Raw genomic sequence first — 19,523 nt, 5'->3', positions numbered from 1 at the left:
TTTTTTTTAAATTTGTAAAATAATTTGATTTCCATCAGCGTGACAATATCAGACTGATATCACAAGTTGCTGAGGGCCTGTGTCTGTGAGATACAGCTTCTCCTCACTGCCTCCGTCAGTGTGCCTGCTTGTAGAGAGAGCAGTGTTCAGGCCCATTTGGTACCAAGGGCTTTTCTATTCGGAGATCTAGTAAAAAGAAGGCTGGGATGTGAATCTATAGCCTACCAGGCTGTCGTGTACTATGTGATCATGAGGATCCTCCTACCATGACTAAAAAGTTCCATAGTGTGATTTGACATACCACTATTTGTAACAGGACACAAGATTTCAGTATCTTTTGATGGCAGTGTGACACTGTAACTATTATGGGAACTTAAAGCTAGAAACTACAATAGGTTAAAGCGCGTGATGGAACTTTTAGTGCATGGCAGACTAGTGTGCTGTAGATTCGTAACCTGGCATGCCATATGCAAAATCTCTTCAGTGACAAGCCCTTAACCTCTCTTCTAAACCCATCAACAATCATTCTAATGGTATTTATGTGATCTGGATGCAGGATTGCCATCTAATTTCATAAGCTTCAGAGGAGTTGCTTTGTTGGTCTGTAACAGGAAAACCTTAAACAACAAATAGTCTAGTAGTACCTAAAGACTAACAAAACATGTAGATAGTATCATGAGTTTTTGTGGGCACAATCCAGTTCTTCAGAGGACAGGAGTATTAGAAGTCCAGATCCAAGAATAAACGAAAGGGGGAAGGGAGGAAAAAAGAGAGACCAGTGAGTAGATAGTTCAAATTGTAAGCTACTGCAAGCAGATGACATTTACTTGTATCGTCCCCAATCAGAGACACAGAGATGAAAGTTTACGTATCCTCTGATCCAGTCCCCTTCTTCGTTCTCATTACTTCCTCCTCCTCTATTTGAGTTCTGCATACCTTTCTGCTCCTCTGACTTGACCATTCTTCTCACCTTCCGAAATGTTTTTGTCCTTTGTATAGTCAAAATCCCCATGTGACATAATAATACATGAAAAAATCCACAAGATACATCAAGCACCACCAAAGTCAGTTCATGATTTTGTATTTGTACTTGTCAGTCGGTTTTCTTGTTACTTCTTGTCTTTATGTTTTATACCCATGACCTATCTACTTAGTACGCTCTTCAGGATAGGAACCTGTGTTTTTGGTGTTTCAGTAATATATTTAGCACAATTTGAGTGCTGTAAAACAAAACGACAATCAGATATTACACACAAAGATACCAAATGAGCAATCAGGTGGATTGGACTATTCATGATGGTATGCATTGTGTCTGATAGTGTTTCTAGTATCTTGCCCTGAGATTATAAAATCTACTGGATTTGCTGCTGCTTTATCTATAAAGGGTCTTTTTTATGTATTGTACTGTAATATTTAAATAATAAAATTACTGCAAATACTCTGATTGAATCTTATGCCCAAACGGAAACTATTTTGGGAAATAAAAAGGTCTCAAAGACGGTGGTGGTTTTATTCTGGCTTTCAAAGTGATGCTCTGTTCTGAACTGTTAAGTCTCAAATCGGAAGAGTACATGCAGTATCACTTTCAACTGTAGGCAAAGGATGTTTAGGTTTGATATACCTAGGATATAAATAATGTTTAATCTTTATAACACACTTAATGAAAGCAGCATCTGATAGTAACATTAATCAGTGCAATCATATGACTGTGTGTGTGTCTGGACAATTAAGACTTTCTGATTCCTAATGAAAAAGCTTGCAGTACCATTCTGTTTAGAGAAATTGCTCCCTAAATAGTATGTCTTTTCTGATTTCTGTTTCCATATTTTGTTAATAGGGACATTAGCATGAATAAAGAACTTTCATCCTTCATTTATCTCCTATTTCTCATATATATCATTATAGGTTCAAATTCTATATATCATTATAATGAAATTCTATATATCATTATAGGTTCAAACTGTTTTATTGAATTTACTGTTTAAATAAATCAAACCATTTGGGCTAATGGTTTCAAAATCAAACCAGTAATAAGCCATCCTTTGTCTATTTAAAAAGAGTCTCTTCAAGAAGTGCTTTGGGTTTATTAATGTAAAGAATATGTAAAAATATGAGAAAAAAAAGATGGTCCAGTGGTCAAACAACTAGCCTAGAGACTTAGGAAACCGGAATTTGATTCCTTGCTCTGCCACACTCTACTTGTGTGACTGGGCAAGTCATTTAGCCTCTCTGTTACTTTGTTCAACATTTGTAAAATGAGGATGATAGCACTGCCCTACCTCACTGGGAGTGATTGCGCAGATAGATTGTGAGCCACTGTGATACTATGGTTTCAGGGGCCATATAACTACCAGCAGTAGGTAAAAATAAGAACCTGAAATGCTGGCCTTTGCAGTCCGTGGATATGTTGTTATCAATTTCAGTAGAGTCGTGATTTCACTTTAAGGTTTGACATATTCTGCTTCCTGTGCATAGAATAGTCGTATGTGACTGTAACACTGACAGTTACTAAAATATTGATTTATTATTTTGCCATTTAACTTGGGGTATCTGATTTGATTATTTGAAAAGTAAAAAAGAAATCATTGTAAAGGGGAAGTTCTTGGGAGCAGAAAAGAGAAAATAACATTCTGATAGTAGAGAATGGTATATGTGGATTTATTTTGACTAATGGGCAAAGAGTAAATTAAGTAGACGGGTTCTGCTTTCTAGAAATATAACTTAAGTAATTATTTAACCCATTACTCAACATTATAGCTAATTGTCTAGCCAATATGCCCATTTGCACAGTATTTCAGCTACCAGCAGGCCCACCAACAGCAAAGGGGCTTAATAATTCACAAGTGGCAGCTAGAGTCCCAGGCCCTTTAAATTGCCACCAGAACAGCGTGTGGCATGCTCCAGGCAGCTCTTAGGGCTGCCTGGGGGTGGGAGTACCAGTGCAGCACTCTCTGGGTGGCTTTGAGGGCTGGCTGTCCCCAGTCCCATCCCTTCTGCTCAAGGCCCCACTCATTAGGGTGCACAAAGCTGGCCCTCCCGCCCCTTGCCTAGAGCCACAGCAAGTCTGTCAGCCCTCCTGGGCATGAGCAACAGCTTGTAATAGGCTTTTGAGTGATTGAAAAAATCTTCAAATCATACGACTAGTACAGCATAAACTGTTCTAGTGAAAAAAGCCAAATAGGTGTGAATAGTGACGAACAACACAAAGTAACTCAAATAGTGCTGTCATCACACTAACAGGAAAATAGTACTAAAACTGTGAGCTAATTCCTAATTGAAGACAGTAGAGCTATTTTGATTCACAGCAGCTTGGGATCATGCAGCTATTAATTAAAATCTTGCAGTACTCCATAACTATTTCAAAAGACACCTGAAATGAAAGATGGTAATCATCTAGTCCATTTCCTGTCCAGAATGCAGTTAATCCGAAAATCCTTGTGAACATGACTTTTAGACTCTCACTGGGACATGGGCATGTGGCAGACTGTCCGGTGGGCCTCTATGTATGCTAGTGGTATGTCCAATCTATTTATTTTATACTTGGTTTTTAAGTAATAAAGAGGAATAAAATCCAAGCACTAGTCTTGTCTCCCTTAGGCCTTGATTCGGCAGTTGGATCTGTGTAGCCAGAAGCTTTGTGCCTGTGCTGGCACTCATTTACTTTAGTAATGCTATCTTTTTTTATACTTCAGCTTTATATGAAATGTACTTGTTTTGTGAACGCCGTTCATAATGTGAAAGTTGTCATAACTGCTTCTGAGTCTTCAGCAACGTAATCAGCTCTGATTGATCTTGGGTAGCAAAGGTAGCAAATCACAATGCATGAATGGAACACTTCTATACTTGCTCAGTTTTGCTACACATAGGTTCAAATGTCTATCTGCCTGGATAAAATTGCAGTCCAAAGCCACTTGTCTGTGGAGATAGAGATGGGAAAGTAATATGGAAGAGAAAAGAGAGCTTGGAGTTTTCTTTATTATCAAAAGTTTAACAGTGAAAAAATGAAAGTAAATGCATCTTTACAAAATAATAGTTTTCAGTTATTGGGTCACTTGCTGCTCTTGAGTTCTATGTATGATATATAATGTATTGAAAAGGGCAGAAACCATCCCTGATGTAAGTGACTGTGGCTGATATTGACTGCAATCGGTGTTGCATCCACTCATGCCAGGACTGAATTTGCTGCTATCTCTTGATGCAGTTGTTGACAGAATGAAGCTGAGGCCATCAGTCCACCTTAGTTTCATTGTCATCAGCTCAAAAATTGATCTACCTAAATTATTTTTAATTTATCCTTTAATTCTTATTATTTGTTATTATTTTGTTATTGTACATAATAACACAAATTAATGTGCAAATACAGTCAAACTTCCTAATGGAATTTTCTTTGTTTCTTCTGATTAGAGCCTCTGTGTGTTCACACCTCCGGGAGCTAAGGAAGGACAACCACGACTCATTCCTGCAGGACCCATTGCACTTGGCACCACAATATCTGCATATGTAGCCAAATACAGAAAAACGTTGTTAGTAGAGGATATTCTAGGGGTAAATTATTTTCTCTTTTTAAAGAAATACATGCATTTTTTTCTTTCTAAAATGTATTACTGTTGAAATATAAACTGGATTCTTCATACCGTAAATAATGTACATTGATACGAGTAATGTCTGATCAGAAGCTTGTATTTTCTATGTCTACATTGGTTTAATGAAAACTCTTCCTTATATAATTTTGAACTTTTACAAATGTTATGCTTTTTTTTTTCTTCAAAAAAATAACTTTTTTGTGCCAGAGAAGGGCAGTAACACTACTTTGCAGTACAAATCCATAGCTACGCTGGGAGAAAAAAAGCATGAGAGCAAAAATTCCCTTCCTAACCCTCAGATTAGACGATATGGCAAGTCCAAATACTAAAGAGACTTGTCCATAATTAATCACATTTTGATTTAATTAATGCATGACATTACTTATCAGCACCACCTTAAAATTTTCTCAGTATTTTACAGTGAATATCTTAATGTTTTATATATGTATCTTTCATGTTCATAATCAAATTCTACAGGTTTTAAGGGGAAAAATGTGTGAATTATGTCCGCTGACTTATACTTTCACCCGACACCAGTATAGCACAGCAGCTTTTCTCTTATCAAATAGACATTTATTTGCAAAGATTGTAGATATCCATATGTGCACAACATGTGCTGTCTCATTCACTTTCGGCTCAGAAGAAATCTTTTCTGTTTAATTTATGTTCTAGAATTGAAGCTGTCTATCCCAGCAGCAAATGAGCAGTGTTAAAGTGACCTGTGGGTTGGTGTTGAGAAAAGTGTTAGGAATGCTTCCACCTGACTTATTTCCTCTCCCTCCCAGTTCTCTTGTTCTTGTTTGCTTTTCTACAAGGGGAATGTTGACTATAGTGAATGGGTTCCAGGGACTTTGGGAGTGATTCAACTAGGGATATGGATGTTTAACTGGTTAACCAGTGTAACCTCAGCAATAAAGTACTATTTCTGCTGCCTGTGAAGTTAAAGGAGATATGAATAAATAAAATACAAAACTTAGTTTATCTGATAACTGACAAACTTTGGATAAGATCATTTGTATCTGTAAAATAACCATGGAGAGATATTTGATTGAAGTCTTGAATGTGAGTGAAGGATTTTGCAGTTTGTGCTAAGTGATTCAACCAGGCAAATGAGAAATGTTGATTTATTTATTATGTTATGTTATAATATTTGTATTTGATGAAGCGTTGTTTGCATTTTTTAGGATGAACGATTTCCTAAAGGTACTGGACTGGAGTCAGGGACTCGGATCCAATCTGTTCTTTGTTTACCAATTGTCACTGCAATTGGTGATTTGATTGGTATCCTGGAGCTGTATCGGCATTGGGGCAAAGAAGCCTTCCATCTCAGTCACCAGGAGGTAAGGTGTAAAATGCTGCAGCTGTTTCTTTAAAATTCCCCCTTTCCAGATGGTGCCAGCTACTTCTATTCTAGACTTCCTTCTTCATTTTGTTTTCTGTTTTTTGTTGTTATTTTTTTTTGGGGGGGAGAGGGGTTTGGTAATTGAGCCTTGTGCTCTGATAAGAGCAAAAGCTTATCAGAGAGTTGAAAAGATAGTTGACTAGTCACTTCCCCTGCCCTTGCTGCCTCTATAAAATAGAGGCAGCAAGAGGAGGTACTTAAAAGCAGTAGCTAATCCTGGGCTCAGTGCGGTGCTGCCTCTTTGAAATGCTGGAGTCGCCAGCTGACTCCAGGCTCCATGCGGCCTGCCAGCTTTGAAATGTACAAGAGTCCCCCACAGGGAGGAAGTGCAGCATGGAGCCTGGGGCCAGTGCAGGACTCTGACTCCCCTGCTGACCCGGGCTCCATGTGAGCTCTTCTACTTTGAAATGCACAAGAGCCCCACATGGAGCCTGAAGTCAGTGGGACTTCCCGCTGGAGCTCTTGTACATTTCAAAGGCGGAACACAGAAGTGTTTATCGACTAGTTAAATAATCGATGGAAATTCTATTGACTACTTAACGAGTAAATTAATTGCTACTTAACATCCCTAATTCTGAGCGACAGTTGGAAGGTGCGGTACATACACACAAAATTCTCTAATTGTTCTTTTCCATCTTGTGGGAATAATTTAAAGCATATTGTTATCAATTGTTTATTGATTATGAATTTTAAAATAACATGTTCTCAAAGTCAACACCTTTGTGGTAGGCTGTGTCAGTGAAAGCTCAAGATCAATAGATGTTTGACTAGAAGTGCATGAACTCTTGTTACGGAATGAAACTGCTCTTGTTTAATTGGATGTTATGCAAGCTCAATTTTAACTTTCCTATAAAGCTATATTTTGCTATATGAATATGTAGTGTTTTCACACTGGTCAACTTTTTCAAAGCATTTATTCTTTGATTACTATGCTTATGGGTGCTCCCCTTCAAGTTGGCATATATTACATGCACCTCTGAACAATATAGTGAAAACACTTAAATTCAGGATTGGGACTCTTGCAGCTATAAAGTCCATTACTGTATTCGATCCTGGAGATTGGTTTTCAGCCCTTGACCTTAAGGTTACATTATTTTTTCATATCTCGATTCATCCTTCTCACAAGGAGATTCCTTCAGTTTCTGGTCAACCAAGATCACTAACAGCGTTGGGTATTTCCATTTGGCTTTTTCTTTTCCTTCAAGAGTATCCTCAAAGGTTTTGGCTGTGCTTGACACCTGTCTGTGCTTGAGGATGATTTAGTTTTTTTATACGTCAACAATTGGCTGCTCAAAGGCTGGATTTTCTGAGTTGTTCTTTCCACCATGAAGCTTTGTCCTTGTTCCTCAGGCTAAGTCAACATGAAAAGGTGTACTTTGCCCTCTGTACAAAGGGTAAAATTCATTAGGGCCTCCTTAGACACAGTAGCAGCCAGAGCTTACCTCTCCATGGACTCATTCTCAGCTCATTCAAACTTCTCTGCAAAGATTCAAATAAGCCTCTAGACTTTGACAAAAATTGTCTTTTGGCTTCTGGGTCATATGACAGCTTCTGCCTTTGTGACATGTCATGCAAGGCGATGCCTTCTCTACGTCTCGTACATATACTGAACAAACAATCTGGAAAACCCTCACAGTGTCTGTGCCAGTGTCCATTTTATCCAGCCAGTTCCAACCATCACCATAAAGACAGATTTAACGTTGTTGTTGGATTGGGGACTCATCTAGGTACACATACCATTCAGAGCAGATGGGTTGCCCAAGAAGTTCATTTGCACATCAGTCTCCTGGAGCTGAGGGCAATAAAGAATACCTACCTGCATTAATCAGACATGGATCTGTCAAAATCATGACAGACAGCATAGCTTGCATGTTTTACCTCAACCGACAATGGTTGATAAGATCCCCTTCTCTTTGTGATGAAGCAATAAAGCTATGGAATTACCATTACTGTACAGGCTCTTCTATAGAATAATTTCAGCCATTAATAAAACCATACTCCTGTAGGGTCTTACACATATTTTGGTGTGTACAAAGCTGGGTATAGATTGGACACTCGCTACATTTGGGATCTACTTTACGCTCATTGCCGCATTTCCAATAATTCATTAGCTTTTTGTTTAATAACTAAATAATGCTATATAAAATTCTTAGATTAGGAGTAAAACATTTTAATATATCTTTGGGCATGACTACACTAGGAAATTATTTTAAAATAAATAACTCCCCAAATAACAATTTCAAAATAACGTGTCCACCCTCCAGGGAGTACTTGAAATTAGACTGAGGCAGGCTCCCTTACGGTGGACATGCTACCTTGACTTAGAGCCTCAGGAAGCACTGGGGAGTAATTACTTTGAATGAATCTGGAGAGTAACTATTTCAGAATAGCAGTAGTGGAGGGTCCATACTACCGCTATTTTGAAATACAGGTTATTCCTCGAAAGCAGGAGTTACTATTTTGAAATAACCAGCCCCTTATTTCAAAATAATGGGCTTGGTAGTCGTGGACACTTCACTTGTTATATTGAAATAACTCCTTAATGTAGCCCAGAGCTTTGTGTCCTTTTAAACATTCTGGCTACGTCTACACTGGCCCCTGTTTCGGAGGGGCATGCTAATTTTGAAAGTGGGAATAGGGAAATCCGCGGGGGATTTAAATATCCCCCGCGGGATTTAAATAAACATGGCCGCCGCTTTTTTTCCGGCTTGGGGAAAAGCCGGAAAAAAGCGTCTAGACTGGCCCGATCCTCCAGAATAAAGCCCTATTCCGGAGGATCTCTTATTCCTACTTTGAAGTAGTACTTTGAAGTAGGAATAAGAGATCCTCCGGAATAGGGCTTTATTCCGGAGGATCGGGCCAGTCTAGACGCTTTTTTCCGGCTTTTCCCCAAGCCGGAAAAAAAGCGGCGGCCATGTTTATTTAAATCCCGCGGGAGATATTTAAATCCCCCGCGGATTTCCCTATTCTGACTTTCAAAATTAGCATGCCCCTTCCGAAAAAGGGGCCATTGTAGACGTAGCCTCTAATTTTATCTCACAAAAAGTGTTGTTACAGTTAAGCAGTTAAGAAAAATCTAAGCAGTTATAGAAAAAATGCATATTAATAGAATACATAGCAGTAGATTTTTTACAATTCTGTTTGTTCCCAATAAAACGTATGTGTTTTATGGATAGGAGATTATGCCTGGTAGCACATCTCATATAACTACAAATTACATCACATTTGTTTGAAATGTTGTCTAGAAACTGACATACTTTAAAAAATAGTCTTGTTTTAGTGAACATGTCTGATTCTTCTGCAACACAAATGGGGGTGAATAAAGCAGTGCCTGTCTATAAGTAGTGTTTTTTCCTTTAGAAGTATTAGGGGTTGACTGGATTGGTCCTCACTAAGATTGTTTCATTGTCATGGGATCTTTCATTGTGTGGCAGAAACATTTTAATAATGTATGAAATGTATGTTTTGAAACGCCTCAGCTACGTCTACACTGCAGGCTTCTTGCGCAAGAGTTCTTGTTCAAAAGGTCTCGCACGAGCGCTTCCACACTGCCATGTGCTTTTGCGCAAGAGAATTGCTTTTGCGCAAGAGCGCCCATGTCAGTGTGGACACTCCCTTGCGCAAGAAAGCTCTGATGGCTATTTTAGCCGTAGGGTTTTCTTGCGCAAGAAGTCCCTGTTGCCTGTCCACACTGTCTTCTTGTGGAATAGTTCTTGCGCAAGCGGGCTTATTCCTTGTGGGGAGAAGAATAACTCTTGTGCAAGAAGCCCTGTTTTCGGACACTTCACTGTAAATTTACTTGAGCAAGAATGTGCGTGCAGTGTAGACACTCTGCAAGATTTTGCGCAAGAACACCTGTTATTGAGCAAAAAGCCTGCAGTGTAGATGTAGGCCACCTGAGTTCTTGAAGGGCTGATCCCATCTTGCATTTGTTGATAGGTGAATCCTTTAGGACAGTGAAATACTGATAGTCATGTTACACCTTTCATAAATACATTTCTGTCCTCCCTCCCCTGCAAAATATCGATCCTGTCTATGATCTAAAAAATATCTGCAGGTGAAGTGTTCAAATATTCAAAGACATTTAACAGCTGCATCAAAAAATAGTATGATAGAACTGGTGTGACATTTAGTAGACTTTTCTCAGAGTTACAGTTCCTTCCATTTTGTTACAGGTTGCAACAGCGAATCTTGCATGGGCCTCGGTAGCAATACATCAAGTACAGGTGAGTCTGAATTCGTTACTGTAGGCTTGTCAGGATCATTGTGATTATCTAATCTGAATGCTGGCATAAAAGAGCCCAGAGGGAAACACTGAATTAATTCCTGTTTGAACTGGAGCAAGGCCCAGATTTTAAAGGTGTAAAGCATGGTTGCACTCAGCAGTGTTACACCTGATTTAGAAATGTTAAAACTTATATTCAAAAGGGATTTAAGCATGTACGAATCTAAATCCCATTGCCTATTGCCTTAAATGCCTAAATCCATTTTGAAAGTGAGATGTAGGCTCCTAAATCAATTAGGCTTTGCAAGACTTGGTGCAACAATGCCTAATTTTCTTTAAAAATCTGAGTCTATAGTTTAAAATAGGGGTGGTGAACCTCAAGCCCAGAGACTGCATCCGGCCCGAGGCTTGCTTAAATCTGGCCCCCGTTGCTCAGGTCCCCCCCTGCATTGGGGAGCCTGTGCTGGCACTCCAGTCCACCTGCTGGTCAGCCCCTCCTCAAACCCCCTTCCTCCCCCCCGGGGTGGGAGCACACAAAATCTACTAGGCTCTGATGAGCAAAGGGAATGTTGGGAATGTCTTTCTCTTTCTCAGTTGAGTGTCACATCAGTGAGGGGTTTTTGTGTGTAGTTCTAGACTGATTTTTCTGTGGGTCAGTGGCCCCCAATCCAAAAAAGGTACCCCACCCCTGATTTAGAAAAATATTGAATCTTGATTTAAAAGTTGGCAGTCATGCAGATTCTATCAGGACCATTGGTAAGTTGTTCCAATATCTAATTGTCCCCGCTGTTAAAAATGCATACTTTATTCCAGTCTGAATTTGTCTGTCTTCAACTTCAACCATTGGCTTACATGTAATACCATTGTCTCCTAGACTCAAGAACCCATTATCAAATTTTTGTTCTCCAAAGACTGATCAAATCATCCCTTAACCTAATTGTCATTTGTTTCATTGCACTTTTAAGAAACCATCAAGTAAAACTATTATACCTACTGTGTAAGTTCGTAAGTAGAAACTGTGGGTCTAATTTCTCACATTTTGTGTAGTTATTCACGCCCACTTGGCGCATGGGTAAAATGTCATATTTGAATGGCATTTTATGGTATAAAAGGCGCATACCAGTAAAAGCCCATTTTCTGTATTCTTTCTGCAAACTTCCATGAACATTCCAGGAGTATATTGATGTAAAATTCAAAGAATTTTAATAAGAAATATGATGAAGTAGCAATGGGGTTCAAAGTTTCCATTTCATACAGCAAGATTTTCTTTTCCCTGCACTGATAATTGTACTTGGTCTCTGTAATCCTATTACTATCCCCAAAGAAAAAGCATGGGGAAAAGGAGTCTTTAGCAATTCTGCTTCATTTCACTCATTGGGTGCCTTTATGGGCAACTTAGGCAAGCTGAGAGAAGTCATGAAGGAACAGTGTATGGATACACAGAAAACAAACCCTTTTAGCATTCTGAGCAAGATTGTAGAATTTGATATGGAAGTACAATAAGTAAAGTTCATTTCACCTAAGAATCAGTGGCACTTTTGAATTTTACAGCCCTGAACAATAGGCAATATTTTTTAGCAAAGATGGTGAAATGTATTGCTCATTCATGTTAATGTTTCCCCAGCTCTGAAGAAAGATACTTAAATTTGAAGCGTGACATGCTAACCTGTATTAGTTCTTTAGTATGTTTTATAGTGTTGATATGTAGTTGTGTACACTTTGTCTATATACAGATTAGACACTTAAAATGTTTGTCCTGCTGTTTCATTATGAGTCCAGTGCTCTCCTGGAATAGCAACAATGTATAATGTGTTTCTCTCAGGTGTGCAGGGGTCTTGCCAAACAGACTGAACTGAATGATTTTCTGCTTGACGTATCAAAGTAAGTATGATCTGCAACAAGATCTGCAAGAGCTGAATGACCACCCAGCAGGGCAAAGTGAACTGTGCTTTATGGTTTCTGGGACAGGAAGAATGAAAAACTGCTGCAGAAAGGTCGTCATGATCGCTGACTCATCCCCTGGGAATGAGGGATTGAAAAGGGGTAGCTCAGTGCCTTAACCCTCTGTTTTGCACTGAGCAGGCTATGTAGCAGGGGAGACCTAGCTCTGATGCACAGCTCAATTTGGCCCAAAGTGGAAGCAGGACAGTGAGCAGGGAGACAGGAAGAAGCCCTTCCCGGTTTTAGTGCACTTTTATCTGCCAGATAGTCCCAGACTTCTAATAATAAAGGTGCGGCCTTATTAAACCCATGCCACGTCTCCTCCTTTCAGTATAGCCAGACAATGATTGATTCTGTGACAGGCTCCTTTTTTCATAAGTGAAAGATACCAGTTCATATTTTTCTTAGAAATTTGTATGTTTGTGCTTCCCATCCATTTTCCCTGTTTGGTTATGGGTTTCTTCTACCTGCATTTGCTCCTTCGTTTTGGAATTTTTAAATGCTGCTTGAGATTTTTTTCTTGTACAAGTCTTATAAAGGCCAAGGTATTCATTATTTACGTGATATTTGTATTTTGATTCAGGGTCTCTTACTATATTTAGCGTGTTTTCTGATAATTTCTGTTCAAATTTCAGTTCTTCACCACATTTCTACTGTATTGTAGAAATATGTATAGTTTTTTTTAATCTTTCCTCCTATGGAATCTGTTCCATATCCCTAATCATTTGTGTTGCCTTTTTCTGTATCTTTTCCGATTCTAATATATTCTTTTTGAGATGGAATAACCAGAACTGCATGCAGTGTTTGAGATGTGGGTGTACAAGCAGTTTATAAAATGGCATTAGGATATTTTCTGTCTCGCTATCTTTCACTTTCCTAATGGTTCCTAATAGTCTGTTAGCTTTTTTGGTTGCCACCACTGCTATTTGGACAGATGATTTTCAGAGATTGTTCCACAATGACTCCAAGATCTCTTTAATGAGCAATAACAGCTAATTTAGACCCCATCATTTAGTATGCATAGTTGAGATTATATTTTGCACTGTGCATTGCTTTGCATTTATCAGTGCTGAATTTCATCTCCCATTATGTTGCCCAGTCATGTAGTTTTGTGAGATCCCTTTGTAACTCTTCACAGTCATATTCGGACTTTGAGTAATTTTGTTTCTTCTGCAAACTTTGCGCCTCTCTGTTTTACCCCTTTTTCGTGATCATTTATGAATATGTTGAACAACACAATCCCAGTGCAGATGCTTGGTGGAGCCTGCTGTTTATTGCTTTATATTGTGAAAACTGTGACAGGCTGCAATCACAGAAGTTCCCTTAGGTGTTCTGATCATGCTTCTGACACCCACCTTCCTGCTCTTTGGGGATACCTATCACCCTGTCCTGCTGGGCCAAATTATCTAGTCTCCCCCTGCAGAGTAGCACAGATGCTGAACAGTTCAACTCCATGAGGGCTCAGCTAGTGGGCTCAGCACCCAGGAAACCAATCAGCAAAAGGGATCAAGACTCTATATAAATCTGTCTTGCTCTTTGAAAAAATTTACAAAGAGAAAGCTCATAAGGTTAGCTTACATTATCAATGAAAGAGAGATATGCATAATGGTTGCTTCCTCCTCCACCCTCCACACCCATCAGGTAACAATTATTTACATTGGACCTAATAATAAGTGTTCTTATTACGTACAAAAAGTAGAATGTAAGTGGTTGCAAATGAAAATAGTCAGCTCAAAGTAAGTTACTGAAGTAAAATGAATAAAAAATGCTTAGTTAGCTAGTTCTAATCCTTTAAGAGACTTGTTAAATGAAAATCTTACTCTAAACAGCTATTCTTATTTCAGGTACAAATTTCAAATCGGAGTTGATTTTTACTCTGCTCTGGGTCTACAGCAGGGGTGGGCAATAAGACGGTGGCAGTTTGCTAGCGTTAGCCCCTGGCAGGTGGCTGCCACTGTATTCACCTGCACCTTTGCAGATACAGGTGGCTGCATCTCCTGTTGGCCACAGATCGCCATTTCCAGGCAATGTGAGTTGTGTGAAGCAGTGTGGACCAGGACACCGTTTCCCGCAGCTCACATTGGCCGGAAACAGTGATCCATGGCTAATGGGAGCAGCATGGGCCTGTATCTATAGAGGCGCAGGTGAATACAGTGGAAGTGACCCACCAGGAGCTAGCCCTGGTGAACTGGTTCCAGCCCATGGGCATGAAAACTGTATAAAACTAGCTATAAAAACTATCTATGTTATAGGTATTACAAGCTATTTCAAACTACCTACAAATTTTAGAAACCAGCTAGCTAAAGTTGTGGACAGTTAAAGAGATGCCATCTCAGACCACAAGTAGTAAGTAGAAAGGAACAGTAGAAATGATCGAATCCACACCACTGTTCCTTATGCCTTTATTTCAGAACATGAGGAGGCAAAGGGAATAGGTGTGGATCAGTAGCCAAAAATCTTCCAGTGTCAGGCATATGGACCACATATACCTAGGAACCATTACTTGAATAAGAACTAACAGTTTGATATGAGTACCCAGTAGTGCAGTGTGGATTCCAATTATTATCTAGGGCAACAACAGTAGCTTCACATGGCTATGTTGTGGTAGCACACAGAATGAGCTTCCATCTTGAATAGTCCTTTGTAGCTCTTCTTCCTTTGATAAGATCCAGTATGGGATGACTCAGGCTCCTTACATCCAGCCAGAGTGCAACTTGCTGTGATCTTTTAAGTAGAATCTCCATTGTAACAGAATCAAACCAATAAATGTTATGACTTTAACTTTTGACACTGAAAACTGTTTAGATGATGTCCTTTCCTCACCTTTTCTAATGGCCATGTTTTATCTCTACATAATAGACTTGTCCATCGTTACCACATTGAACACTTGTATCTTAGTTGCTACACAAACATGGTGTTTCTCAAACAGAGGTCTCTGCTGAAGTGCCAGTGATGTAAGACCAATTCAGTGAGTGACATCTTTGGATACAGAACCTCTTATTGTCAACAGACTACACAGATAGGTAAAACTATTCATCCATTCAACATCATTGACAACTACAGGCAGCATCAGCAGGTCTTTCATCATCATTTTATAGGTGGCATACATAACTTTGGATTTATCACCACAGATAAGCCTGTTCAGTAACCTCTCTGGTACTGAGAATGCTCCCACCATTATTGATCAGCTCTGGTTTTGGGATACTCTTGCCCCTTAGTACCACAAAACAGGTACCATGCTCCTTGTAAGCACCTGAGAAATTCTACTTGAAAAGGACCAGCAGATATTGCACTTAGCGGGGATATGAGTTTCCCTAAAGCAATAGACAGGACAGTGTAGCACTTTAAAGACTAACAAGATGATTTATTAGATGATGAGCTTTCGTGGGCCAGACCCACTTCCTCAGATCAAAAAGCTCATCATCTAATAAACCATCTTGTTAGTCTTTAAAGTGCTACATTGTCCTGCATTTTGCTTCAGCTACCCCAGACTAACACGGCTACATTTCTATCACTAAAGCAATAGAGGCACTTGACATGTAAAGTCTTGGGTTTTTTGAATCCTGATTATGCCAGGAATTTCTATGGAGTGGCTAGGTAGTAGGCTGGGTGGGATGGGGTCCCCTTAGTTCTTAGAAGATCGAACCAGAGCTGATTATCCTGATTACTCCCAAGTGGCTTAGATAGTTCTGGTTTCTGAGCATTCTCCAGATGGCCTCATGCCTGTGTGTCCATAGTCATCTCTTCCCAGACCTACCTACTTAAGATGAAGGCAGAATCAAACACTACAATCCAGTATCCTTTCATCTAACAACATGCCGTTTAGATAAATGACAGACATAGAAAAGGCATCTTCAGTGGCAATACAATCCTTAGCAATAGTAGGAAAGATTCCACAAGAAAACACTATACCACAAAATGGAAAGGATTCTCTACCTGAGGCCAGTATTGTTGAATATCTCCAGAAACTTTTGAGATCCCTACTATTTTAGAGTAGCTTTTCTCTTGAAAGACATTAGGACTATCTTCTCAGCTCCTTGCATGGACAAGTGGTGACTGTTTCTATTAATTAGCAGTTTTCACCTTCTAGTGGGCAGCCATTTGGTCTTTGCCCAAGGAAAGTTATTGAAAGGGCTTAGCTTAGCCTTTTCTTTGATACTGAGACCTACCACATCATGGGGCTTCAATCTCATTTTAGCGGCTCTGATGAAGACTGCATTTAAACCATAGTTTCACCCTTATTCACACATCTCTTGATGAAGATGGATTTTCTGGTGGCAATCACTTCAGGCAGAAGATTCAGTAAGCTGGATGCTCTTAAGGCTGATCATCTATGTATGGTCTTCCATGAGGTCAAGGATTTCTTAAATTTAGAATGTAGTCTCCTAAAGTAATCTTGGAATTCCATCTGAACCAGCTGTCTGCAGACAAATATATTTCACCTACAAAATTAGGAACTAATGTAGTGACAAGTGGTTCCAGGTGAAAGGCTTATATTAGTAAAAAAATAACAGAATTGTCTTTAAAAATGGTCTGTACTTTGTATTTTATATCAAGTGAGTTTCCAGTTTATTGAGCATATTGTTGACAGTGCTCCCAGGATATTTTCTCTAAGGTTTTAGAATGGGTACAGAATACACATCTCCCACATTTCATTCACTCACTGGAAATTCAAAATTAATTTATTACATATTTCCTTTCTCTTGGACCCAACACAAAGGGAGCTGTGTGTGTGCTCAAGACCATGGGATAATGTCTTTTTCTGTCTTTAGGAATGTTGTAATCCAAGATTTATGAAGTCTGGGTATGTGGAAGATTTAGGCTTTTTTAACTAATAAGTTTGACCGTTATCTTTCAATACTTTTGACTGTCCTTGGATAGTCTCATTTCATAGTAAGAGTGAGAGATCAGTTCTTCTTCTTGTTTTGCAACCACAAGGTCAGTTTTTCTCTCCAGACATACTATGCTATATCTGGGTTAATAAAGAACATTGATTTAAATGTTTTCAAGGTTTTTACCTCCATTAGTAAAAGTAGTTTAGTAAGTAAGCAAATACATAATTTAATGAAGTATATTTGTAAGCAATTAAATAATGCATATGTTAAAGCATTTTAGGGCAAGAGAGCGAGTGTGTGTGTAAAGAATATTTGCTCTGAAAGACGACAGCAAAGCACTGCAGGGTGTGCTGAAGTGTTTTGTTAAAGGCAGACCTGAAGTGGTAGGCGGGGTGTGTGTGTGTGTGTGTGTGTGTGTGTTTGATTTAACAGAGTTGTACATTTATCTAAAAGGAATTTAGTCCTGGAACTGCCCAAATCCTTTTGCTGCCGCTATCTAAATAATATCACTTACTGATTTTGTATCTCTTCTTTACAGAACCTATTTTGATAATATAGTTGCAATAGATTCTCTACTTGAACATATAATGGTAAGCTATCTTTCTTTCATCTTTAAATTCATACATCACGTCTGTTAGTCTGCCTAGTCTCTTTTTCATTGAAGTAAATTGCAGAATCGTTGAATCATAGAATCTGTTTCTAATGAGTTCATATGAGAAGTAATTCTGAGAATGGTCAATAAGGAAATAGTGTTAAGGGTCGTCCCCTTGGTTTTATTTATTGCAAAAACTTCACAGTTTCGTAAGTACTGAGCTATGGAGTCTGTGAACTAAATGTTGATCTCAGATATGCTAGATACGTGGTATATTTGTATAAGGAAAGGCACCAATTTTTCTTAACAATTTAACTTGTTTATCTGATAGATTTTCTACTTTCAAATCACCACATATTGCAACACACTCCTCAAAAAACTCACCAAAAAAGCCCTTCAGATTGAAGAGCATTGTCTGCGTGAAGCCATGTGGAAATGGCCAGCATTACCCATAGATAGATTATCCAATGATGTGATATCTACAAAAGAGAGTTGTTACCACCCAATTAGGACATAAACCGATTTAAATTTCACAACTACAGAGTGGCACAGTCAGTCACAGAACATTATGGCAGCAATTAAAGCTGGTTGCATAGTAATAACTAACAGATTATTTAGTCAATGGATTTCACTATGAGTTCATAAACTGAGCACAATTTTCTTGAATGTGTTCATTATTCAGAATTATTCATGAAACAATATCTGCAAATAAATTGAATGCGAGTGGAGGTGTTTAGTTTTGGACAAACATGTTGAGTAATGTGGTTCTTGTCCCTGATTGAATGAGTGTATATAAGAGTCAATTTTCTGATGAGTGCTTGCATTCAGATTTAAAAATCACAGCAACAATATTCCCAATGTTTGCCCCAATCTTATCAATTAACTTTTTAGCTAAAATAATCATGGTAAAGCAGCACAACAGTGCAAACCATGTCGAAGCAAATTTGATTAGAACTTTGAATTTGTATTCATGAGAAATATTTTGCAGTCTTCAGTGTAAGTCTAGTTACTACACAGATAAGAATTGCTCTCTTCAGTGCACAAGAAACATTCCTCTGTTTCATCAGCTTTGTCTGTTATTTACATAAATTGCTTCACATTGTTTAACATTTAAAAGAACTGTGATAATGTGTTACACTTAATGACAGATGATGTTATTCTTCTTTGTGAACAGTCACCAGTAGAACACACACATGACAATGCAATATGCTTATTCTTTCATCTTCCTTACAACACCTGCTCTCCCAGCATTCTTCTGTACAACCTGTATTGATGCTTCACATTTAATTTCCTTTGAAGTCTGTGCCAACTGTATTCTTCTGGCTCTAGCAGAAAGACAAGGCTAGATCTGTTAGTTTGTACATCCACTGCAATTCTACTGGAAACCCATTATATCAACCTGATCTCTTAGAGTTAGAGAACAGCAAGAATCCATCTCCTTGCCCCAGTCCACCCCCTGGAGATTACAATGCAAGGTTTTGATGATTCTTGCACTAAGAAGCAGTATTTCTCTGCTTGTTTGTCTTTATATCTTTGATTCTTTCTTATTTTTATTTCTTAGTGAATTCAGTGCAGTAAAAAGTACCTGCTTGGGAGCACATAAGAATGGCCATACAAGGTCAGACCAAAAGTCCATTAGCCCAATATCCTGTCTTCTGACAGTAACCATTGCCAGGTTCCCCTGAGGAAATGAACAGAACTGGTAATCATCAAGTGATCCATCTCCTGTGCTCAATCCAAGCCCTGACAAACAAAGACTAGGGACACCATATGTGCCCATTTTGGCTAATAGCCATTAATTGACCTATCTTCCATGAAGTTACCTAGATCTTATTTGAACCTTATGATAGTCTTGGCCTTCACAACATCCTCTGTCAAGGAGTTTCACAGGTTGACTATGCATTGTGGACACAGAATTGGTGCAGCATGGAGAGAAAGACTGCAA

At 38.8% G+C, this 19,523-nt stretch overlaps 1 protein-coding gene across 3 annotated transcripts in view; it reads left to right on the top strand.

Annotated features, from left to right (window-relative positions):
* Positions 1-19,523, top strand: part of PDE10A (phosphodiesterase 10A) — a 271,962-nt gene that overhangs the window by 202,487 nt on the left and 49,952 nt on the right. For all 3 annotated transcript variants that reach the window (XM_075924593.2, XM_075924594.2, XM_025179481.3), the window contains 5 exons: positions 4,405-4,545; positions 5,768-5,923; positions 10,161-10,211; positions 12,033-12,091; positions 17,525-17,576. In XM_075924593.2, coding sequence (XP_075780708.2) covers positions 4,405-4,545; positions 5,768-5,923; positions 10,161-10,211; positions 12,033-12,091; positions 17,525-17,576 — 459 coding nt within the window. The remainder of the gene's footprint in view (positions 1-4,404; positions 4,546-5,767; positions 5,924-10,160; positions 10,212-12,032; positions 12,092-17,524; positions 17,577-19,523) is intronic.

Source organism: Pelodiscus sinensis, chromosome 3 (assembly GCF_052426305.1).
Source record: "Pelodiscus sinensis isolate ZL-2025 chromosome 3, ASM5242630v1, whole genome shotgun sequence".
NCBI lineage: Eukaryota > Metazoa > Chordata > Testudines > Trionychidae > Pelodiscus > Pelodiscus sinensis.
The sequence above is the reverse complement of the archived record's forward strand: the minus strand, read 5'-3'. Positions and strand labels throughout refer to the sequence as shown.